The 10,000-nt window shown below is 48.7% G+C and overlaps 1 protein-coding gene across 1 annotated transcript in view; it reads left to right on the top strand.

Moving 5' to 3' along the window:
* Positions 1 to 10,000, top strand: part of kiaa0825 (KIAA0825 ortholog) — a 132,077-nt gene that overhangs the window by 23,863 nt on the left and 98,214 nt on the right. The window contains exons 6-8 of the mRNA XM_031585465.2: positions 2,466 to 2,557; positions 2,668 to 2,889; positions 8,670 to 8,938. Of these exons, the coding sequence (XP_031441325.1) occupies positions 2,466 to 2,557; positions 2,668 to 2,889; positions 8,670 to 8,938 (583 nt within the window). The remainder of the gene's footprint in view (positions 1 to 2,465; positions 2,558 to 2,667; positions 2,890 to 8,669; positions 8,939 to 10,000) is intronic.

Below are 10,000 nucleotides of genomic sequence, written 5' to 3'. Positions count from 1 at the left end.
GTCTGTCTCTCTGTCTCTCGGTCTGTCTGTCTGTCTGTCTGTCTGTCTGTCTGTCTGTCTGTCTGTCTGTCTTTGTCTGCTAAACTCTTTCCATGTCTTTGCCCGACTCTCTGTCTCTCTCTCTCTCTCTCTCTCTCTCTCTCTCTCTCTTTCTGCCTGTTCTTCTCTCTTCTCGTTTTTACCTCGTCATTCTACCTCCTCTCCCCTGCCTCACACACGTATTGCAAATGGACAGGTTTATGCCCACAACCCTCTCTGCCAACTGAGGACACACCGACACACCAACACCAACACACACACACACACACACACACACACACACACACACACACACACACCAACACACACGCACACCCCAACACACACACACACACACACACACACACACACACACACACACACCAACACACACAGAGGCACACACACACACACACACACACACACACACACACACGAACGAACAGTAGTCTGTAGACAAGCTCAGTAAAATATAAAAGGGGTATAAAACCATAAGCTCGTGAAATCTATATGGAGATGTTGGGCAGGTTCCACTCAACCAGATACTTCACCTCTCGTTTTTTTTATTTGCTTGAAACGCAATCCCTCCTCTCGCTCCGTGATCCCTGCTGATAGTTTACGGCCGCCTGTCTGCGCGGGGCCAGAGTGAGCACAGCTTTTCCAGGCGGCCATTTTCCACCCGCACAGAAACATCCGATACCCTTTTCCAGTGGAAGAATCGGCCTCCGAACAGCCCATCATCACCTGCAGCTGGAGTAATGATGGCCGCAGGGGAGAGTAATGGCTGACCCGTGTGTTAAGAGTGCAGGATAGTTCTCACATTTTGGAAGACCTTCTGTTAAGCTTTAGGGTCCGACATCATAGTCCTCGAGAGCTTCCCACGCTCCTCTTAAGGACGGAAAGTTCTCCGATTTTAGACCAACATATTCATCAACTTCTAAGTCAGGGATATATAGCCGATGTCATAGAACGGGCTTGAATTTCTGTCACGTAGTGGATACAATTGTACGTTTACCAGTCAGTAGGTCTTTTCCAACGGATAATGTTATTTGTATTATGCCTTCACCTCCTGCCGTGAGAGGCCTGAGGATTTTAGGTGCTGAATTTACACATTTGTCACCATTGTGATACTTACAATTAACAAAAGAAGTAGTGCAGTTTGAACCAAATGCACAAACGGTAAAAGTTGGTATTAATTAAATGCTGGGAACTCTGTTCACCAGACTCTTAGTACAAGCAAAATGGGCAAAGGTATCCTTTTTGCTGTTATTGAATATCACTGTCTCTTCACACACGTTTTTAAAGATGGGGTTGTTATGCATGGACCCATGTGTCTTTATAGTGAAGTATTCACCAATTTGTTTAGTGTATAGACAAATTTAGATTGCATTTCTTTCTTTTTTTCTTTCTCTTTCTCTCTCTCTCTCGTCTCTCTTGCTCTCTCTGTGGCCCGTAGAGGCAGAGTGAGCCGGGAGTGAGTGGTGCGTGTAGTCATTTCTATAAAGGTTACATTAAAAAACAAGACATGCAGAAAGGCTCGATTTACAGAGAAGTAAACAGCCTTTAAAGGGCACTTATCCAAATCATTAATTCAGGCAATCAAACGACTTAATTACCAGAAATTCATCAGATGAGCTTAAAGGTCAAAGAGTGACACGCCAGCAGCTCTGTGCCGGTGCCAGGCTGCTGGGCTCTTGTTAGGTCTAAATTGCCTCGCCCGGGGTCTTGCACACCCCGCCACTGATTAGAAAAATGCAGCCTCCACACATACACTTTTAATTTGTTCTTCCCAAACAGACACACTTACACACAGAGAGAGAGAGAGAGAGAGAGAGCCACAGCCACGTACTACACATGCACACACTTATAAAGACATCATACCCTCCCCCTCAACCTCCTAAAAGGATTACTCGCAATATGCCCAACATCCGTATCTGTGGTTCAAATCAACTCCAAGCCTCCAGATATAGAGCAGTCATATTGCTGATGCTGCTCCTGCTGTTTCTGCCGCAGCGCCGGCGCAGTCACTGCGCGTCTGTGCTGCGCGCTCGGTCTGTTTCGGTCACGTGGCGCGGGCGGGCGGGCGGGCGGGCGGGCGTTCAGGCGGTCTGCGGGTCACTGCAAGTTGACAGGGGGGTGATGCAGAGGACAGCAGTGTGAGATGATGATGATGAGAGCGTTAGCCTCAGGTTAACACGGGCCGAGACAACGCCCTAGCGTTTAGCATGTTTGCCACGGCGAGTTTACTGTCAGGGCGGCGAGAAGCTCCAGTGCGTGGGGCTGATGGTGTTTTTATTATTCAACCCAGAGGAGGGCTGGTTAATTAATGCTAATTAGGTTGTAGGCACTCCAAAAAGAATGTGTCATACTTAAGTATGTTAGTTGAAGTTTTTTTTTCCTGAAGTAAACTCTCTAATTCTGACTCTGTATTTGACTCTTGGACTCAGGGATTTTAAAGAAATCTAGAGAGGACCCCGAGGCGACTCCAGGCGAAGGGAGCAGCGCTGCCACGCCCGATCTGATCCTGAACTCTGCAGAGGTGAGCTGACCCCCCCCACATATTTGTAGTTTCCCTCCTTGTAGCATTCTCACCTTTTCTGCCATTAAGAACTACAAACATGGCTCTCTGTCCCTCTGGATTGCTCCTAGGCGGTGTCCCTGGAATTCGAGTGGAGGGGGGCGTTTGTGGAGCTGGTGCCCCAGATGGCCCACTGTGTGAAGGTGCTGCTGGAAGACGTGTGTGCCAGGAGCCTACAACAGGAGGAGGTGGCGCGTGCCAACTCGGCCGTACTGGCGCTGGGCAGCGTGCCACAGAGGCAGGGCATCGCCCTTACCTGTCTGGAAAGAGAGTGCCCCAAGATGATAGCCAAGGCAAGCTGCTCCCATCACTCAAACTCTTGCTCGTCACACTGAAAAAATCCCCGAGGTAGACAATTATGGAGTGTGCATTTTAAAGAAGGGAGAAAAGGTCACTTTGAGGAACGGTTGAAATTGAAATTTGTGCTGTTTCTGTTACTCTTCTCTCCAGCTTTTGCCAGTTTTGTATTCCTTAATGTCAAGAAGTCAATGCTGTTTAACAAATGCAGTGTACTGTATGGTCTGTCTGACCAACAAACCCTCAGTTTTTGCGACAGGAAGAAAAAACTTTAGAAATAAATGCTCACATAGAAGGGACTGGTCCATGGCTATGGGGGGGGGCTTTGAACTGGTCTCTCTTTCCGTATGGGCTTTTGTCTGTGTGTGTGTGTTCGTGTGTGTGTGTGTTCGTGTGTGTGTGTGTGTGTGTGTGTGTTCGTGTGTGTGTGTGTTCGTGTGTGTGTGTTCGTGTGTGTGTGTCTAATGGCAAAGCTGTGTGCTGGCAGCTGGGCAGGCGATCAGTTGTTCGGGGCCATCTCTGTCCTTTGAGATCCAAACCCTTCACTCACTGTTGTTGAACGAGTGAGTGAGTGAGGGAGGATGGGATGGGGGGGATGAAGAGAGACCGATAGAGACAGAGTGAGAAAGAAAAAGAGAGCGCGAGTCAGACAGAGAGAGAGAAGCTAGAAAACAGAGGCGCTTCAAAGGCCGGCGGTCACGGAGCCTGTCCCGGCGGCCGGACGGCCACGGGCGATTGAGATTTAGAGGAAAAAGGACTGCCGCCGCTGCTTTGACTTTGGAACAGCACCAACACAGGAGGCCTCTGATAGTCCTGCTTTGTACATGTGGTGTACATGACTTTGTGTGTGTGTGGGTGTGTGTGAGAGAGAGAGAGAGAGAGAGAGTGTATGTAAACTTGTGAATGGCAATATTTATTTTAGATTTTTCGCACACTTTGACTGTTATGCAGTCGTGACTCTCCTTGTGTTCTCTGCCTCCTCCCCAGCCGTGGGTGTTCATCCTGGGCATGATGGGAGCTCGACAACCTCCTGTTGTCTCTTTTCAGCATCAGGGACCATGTTTGACCCTCCTGACTGTACTGTATCACCATATTGTGGCGGTCGTTGGTGTCCCCCCCCGTAAAAAAAAGGGTCTCCCCTCTCATAACCCTCCACCCCCCCCCCTACGCCCGTGCTGGAAGATTGATGTGCCGTCACCCCCGAGAGAGAGGCCTCCTGCCCGGGGAGTCTCCAGGTGCAGCCGGGGCTGACGCGACCGCTGGTGGATGTAATGTGCGTGCTTACTGGACACTGGGATCAATAAGACCAGTAAGGAGAACACTCCTTCACCTGTCAGTCCCCCCGAACACACTTTAAGACAAACAACCACTCTATGCACCTCTCTGACGTAAGGCATCTTGCATGGCTGAGAATGCAATTTAGTTCATGTCTGGCCAACACCTAAGATATGCAGACTGTTTTTAGGGGGGGGGAGTTCGACAGAGTTGGTCTGCATCTTAGTACCTTTTTTTGCTGACACTTGCTCCAGTGTTAAAAATGCACAGATCTTTTTTCCTCTCTCTCCCTCTCTGCTATGGATGGCATGGTTTGTCCACACTCCAGACCTGGACAACGTCGTTAAGAGTAGGTCAGTGCTTGGCAATGAGCAGAGCGCATCTCAAAGGTTAACACGCGCATTCCATTAGCAAACCAGGAGGGTCTGAGGGGGCTCTTCTTTTGACACATGTCATAGTCGAGGACCGAAGATTGCTTCACGAGACCCCTCAAGCCCCCCCCAGCGCAGAGAGCGAGAGAGAGGGAGAGAGGAGAGAAGAAAAAAGGAATGGGATCAATATTTCATACATTCATATTCATGCTCTCTTGCCTCAATCCAAACATTGGGGTGAGTTACACCGAAGATCCCCCCCCCCCCCCCCCCTCCCCCTCTCCTTAGCCCCTCCAGCTGCATAATATGGAGGGGGACCATTTATCAGCGTGACACCGGCTTGTCTTATTGACTGGCTCAGTGTTGATGTCCCACACCTCTGTGTCCTTAACCCGCCGCCCCAGCTGACCTGTTGACAGCGGCTGAGATGAGCAATCTTTGCCACACTTTGAAAATAAATATAGATAAGTCGTTAAAAAAAAAAAAAAAAAGACATAGAACCGCAAAAAAAAAGTATCAGGCAGACACGGAGCTGTTTAAAATTGAAGGAGGCTGGAGGCTGGAGGCTGGAATAACCTTGGTCGAAGCCGGCGTCATCTTGTTCGGGGGTCGGTATCTTTGATCCAAGCGGTAGTTAAGGGGATGCTGGGAAAGAGCGTGGGGGGAGAGAGGAGTGGGTCATAAATCTCTCCCGACGTTCGGAGGGGTCCCCCTTCACCTTGACGGACCCTCTCCGCTGTCCCCTCCGCGGAGCGCCGAGGCGGCCAAGCGCCGGTGTGTTGACTGAATGGTCCCACAGGACGTTACAGTAGGTCTACAGGGGGACATCGGCAAGAGTGTCCTGCAGGGGATGACAGGACTGTGTCTTTGTCTGCCCCCAGACTCCAGATAGGAATCACTGCACAGTCACTGTGCTGTTATGGGAATCAGTGCACAGTCACTGTGCTGTTATGGGAATCAGTGCACAGTCACTGTGCTGTTATAGGAATCAGTGCGCAGTCACTGTGCTGTTATGGGAATCAGTGCACAGTCACTGTGCTGTTATGGGAATCACTGCACAGTCACTGTGCTGTTATGGGAATCAGTGCACAGTCACTGTGCTGTTATGGGAATCAGTAAACAGTCACTGTGCTGTTTTGGGAATCAGTGCACAGTCACTGTGCTGTTATGGGAATCAGTGCGCAGTCACTGTGCTGTTATGGGAATCAGTGCGCAGTCCCTGTGCTGTTATGGGAATCAGTGCACAGTCACTGTGCTGTTATGGGATTCACTGCACAGTCACTATGCTGTTATGGGAATCAGTAAACAGTCACTGTGCTGTTATGGGAATCAGTGCGCAGTCACTGTGCTGTTATGGGAATCAGTGCACAGTCACTGTGCTGTTATGGGAATCAGTGCACAGTCACTGTGCTGTTATGGGAATCAGTGCACAGTCACTGTGCTGTTATGGGATTTAGCTGATGAGCCTGTTATTGAGACTTGTTTCCATGTTGGTGTGAAGGAGGCTGAGTGAGGTTTCGACCTTTCTCCCACCGCGCTCCATGCCGTGCGGTGCTGCTCCTCCGTGTCCTGAGGGGGGGGGGGGAGAGAGGGCTGAAATATATATGGCGCACACACGTGTTTTACGGCTTTTGACCGGCTCGCCGTCGTAACTCACTTCTATAGGTGTGTAAATTTGGGTGGAGAACACATTACATACGTCTGGATTCTTTATTTATTTATTTATTTATTTATTTATTTATTTATTTAAATTCTTTCCTGGCGTGCGCCTGGTATCTTTTGTCACTACTTGAGGTGATGGGCTATGAAAAGGGATGGGAGTGCTGAAGAAGTGTGTGTGTGTGTGTGTGTGTGTGTGTGTGTGTGTGTGTGTGTGTGTGTGTGTGTGTGTGTGTGTGTGCTGTGTGTGTGTGTGTGTGTGTGTGTGTGTGTGTGTGCTGTGTGTGTGTGTGTGTGTGTGTGTGTGTGTGTGTGTGTGTGTGTGTGTGTGTGTGTGTGTGTGTGTGTGTGTGTGTGTGTGAGAGAGAGCAAGAGAGAGAGAGAGAGAGAGAGAGAGAGAGAGAGAGAGAGAGAGAGAGAGAGAGAGAGAGAGAGAAAGAGACTGAGTCTGTGTGTGTGTGTGTATGTGTGTCTATCTGTCAGCGTGATGTCTTTATCACTGCCGATGGGGCAGAGAGTGTGTGCTGGAGATGAGGATTGCTGTAAGGCTTGTGTGTGTGTGAGTGTGTGTGTGTATGAGTGATAGTGTTAGTCTTTGGGTCTGCCAGTTGTTTCTAGGGTCCCTGCTGGTGGTCCTTGGGAGGTCCTTTCTTCATAAGTCCTGCGGCAGGCAATACTCAGCTTGGTTTTGAACACTTACTCTCTAACAAAGACACACACACACACACACACACACACACACACACACACACAAGCACAGACACACAGGACATGCACCCAAACACTATTGCCAGGAAGCTCATGACAAAGAAAAAAGACCAAGAGAAAGACCAATAACAGTCCAGAATTGGAGATAAATTTAGAGCGTCTGTATGTGAAAGAGAGCAAAACAGAAAGAGAGCGTGTGTGTGTGTGTGTGTGTGTGTGTGTGTGTGTGTGTGTGTGTGTGTGTGTGTGTGTGTGTGTGTGTGTGTGGTGGAGTCACATTTAACTTTCTGGAGGAGCGAAATGTGTGAGAGTGAGATAAGTGTTTCCTTTGCTCTCCAAAACACAGCAGGAGAGGAGGCTCGGAGGCTTTGAATGGACGGCCTGCACTGTCCTTCAGCCAAGCCCCAGTCACAGAGAGAGAGAGAGAGAGAGAGAGAGAGAGAGAGAGAGAGAGAGAGAGAGAGAGAGAGAGAAGGAGAGAAAAAGAGAGGGAGAGGGAGAGAGAGAAGGAGAGAGAGAGAGAAGGAGAGAAAAAGAGAGGGAGAGGGAGGGAGAGAGAGAAAGAGTGAGAGAGAGAGAGAGAGAGAGTGTGACAGAGAGAGAGAGAGAGAGAGAGAGAGGGAGAGAGAGAAAGAGTGTGTGAGAGAGAGAGGGGGAGAGAGAGGGAGAGAGAGAAAGAGTGTGAGAGAGAGAGAGTGAGAGAGAGAAAGAGTGAGTGTGAGAGAGAGTGTGACAGAGAGAGTGAGAGAGAGAGAAAGAGAGAGAGAGAGTGAGTGAGTGAGAGAGAGAGTGTGACAGAGAGAGTGAGAGAGAGAGAAAGAGAGAGTGAGTGAGTGAGTGAGTGAGAGAGAGAGTGAGAGTGTGACAGAGAGAGAGAGAGAGAGAGAGAGAGAGAGAGAGGGAGATGGAGATGGAGAGAGGTTAGCAGGAGGAGAGACATGGGGACTGTGATTGAATGAGTGGAGCTCCGTGGCCTCAGTGCGTCTCCACGGCGATGCAGGCCCAGAAAGACATCCCTTTCTCTCAGCTCCCTGTCTTGTCACAAGAAAAACAGTTCAATGTTGACTAAGAGCAAATCAGGCATGTGGTTTGTTTGAGTAAGAAAAGATGAGCACTCAGAGGCTCTTACCCCCCCCCCCTACCCCCCCCCCCCCCCCCCCCCCCCCCCCACCCCCCATCCCCTTTTTTCAAATTATAAACAGTCAGTCAAAACAGTCAGGGGGAAGAAGGATCCAATGGCAGAAAAAGATGAATTACCCGGAATAGAGATAGAACAGTTAATATTACACAAGAGTGCGCCTTTGCTTTAGAATAGCAGATCTGGGATCATCTGAGAGCTGCTTCAAAGCAGGGATGTCTCTTCAGAAAAGTGCTTTTGTAGAAGAACAAAAAGCACGTTGCGTAACTCTCAGGCTGTCTTTCATTGGGGAATATTTACACAGCCAGTCTTGTGCCAAAGATCATGATGAGGTCTTTTACTTTGTATATCTTCATTTCATCTTACTCTCTCTCTTTCTCTCGGATACGCACACACATACACACGCACACACATGCACACACGCAGACACACACACACACACACACACACACACACACACACACATACACACACAAAGACCCACACATACACACTCACACACAGACACACACACATACACACTCACACACAGACACACACATACACACTCACACACACACACACACACAGTAATCCACGATTCTTTTCTCTATCTCACTTTTCTCTTTCATTATGTCCTCTATAGTTCTGTGGTGACGTCATGAAGGAGGTAGACAACCTGTTGCCCCTGGCGATTGTTTCCCGTGGTGACCCGTTGCTGCCCGTGCGCCGCAGCTTTGTGGACGTGTCTGCCCGCGTGGCCCTGGCCCTGGTCGGCCGCCTGCAGGAGAGGGCAAAGGAGGTGCCCGCCGATGCCCCTTTCCAGAACCTGTGCGGTCTGCTGGCCACCAGCATCTACATCCGCCAGCGCCTGGAGCACTACGAGAGCGAGCTGACCGACAGTGCCCGCACGTGAGTCCACTGCCCGACTGGCACGAGGTTGGCACAGGCCAGCTCCTGCTGATCTGACTAGGGGAGATTAATCAAAACCAAGCAATAGAATTGTAGAAACGAGTTTAATGAAACTCAGTTGCTAAAACATTAGGTCATGTTGAAACAGCAGTTGGAGAATAAAGGCTATCCATCCGCCAATGACTGCTTTCTCCTTGTCCATTGGGTAAACAAAGCCATCAAATTCTAAAAGAATGGTCTTTAAAGTAAACTTGTTCACCTTTTTGATCACATTGGCATTTTATTCAAGATGTTCCAAAACCATTTAGTCTCATCCCATTGGATGCATGTAAACTGGTCTGGTTAGTGCTGAACCCTGGCTTGAGGTAATGATTGTAGCCTTGGTTTTATTTGTTGGAGTTTTCAAAGTTTTCGTGTCTAGGTTTCGTAAGGTGTCACGGTATTGTTTTGTTTATGGGGAATTGTATTACCTATTGCTATGGTTGGACTCTTGTGAAGCTTGAAAGACACTTGAAAAATAAGTTGTGATAGTTCTGAGGTTTGCGTCGTGCGTATCAATGGCGCTATGAGGTGTCTTCTATTGGAGAGCGGGTCATCTGTATCTTCTCTGGTTTGGAGATTGCACTTTGGAGACTAGGGACTAATGGAGTAGAGAGCTAATTTGTTGATTCACTTGAAGTCAATAAACCAAAGTTAGGCCTGTGACTCACACATAGGCGGTTAAGGCTGTTAAAGCTGTTTTTACCTCATGTAGATAAGTTATTTTCTCAAGGGTCATGGTGGCTACTTTCCTAACTTGCATTTAATTCAGAATCACCCCAAAAATGCACACTTCAAATATGCAGTCCTGTACAATACATGTAGAGATATTGTGGAGATGTTGGCACTAAAGCCTCATCTCTTTTAGACTTCCAGACGATCTCAAAGTGCTCCCGCTGTCTGCTAAACTCCACAGATCAGACTGTATGAGCCCTGGAGAGAAAAAAAAAAAGAAGATATTTATGGTATGGGGGTCCTACCCCTGTTATTGTGATGATAAGGCAGCCACAGGACTTCTGGAACTCT

This window comes from Clupea harengus, chromosome 18 (genome assembly GCF_900700415.2).
Source record: "Clupea harengus chromosome 18, Ch_v2.0.2, whole genome shotgun sequence".
In the NCBI taxonomy this organism is placed as follows: domain Eukaryota; kingdom Metazoa; phylum Chordata; class Actinopteri; order Clupeiformes; family Clupeidae; genus Clupea; species Clupea harengus.
The sequence above is the reverse complement of the archived record's forward strand: the minus strand, read 5'-3'. Positions and strand labels throughout refer to the sequence as shown.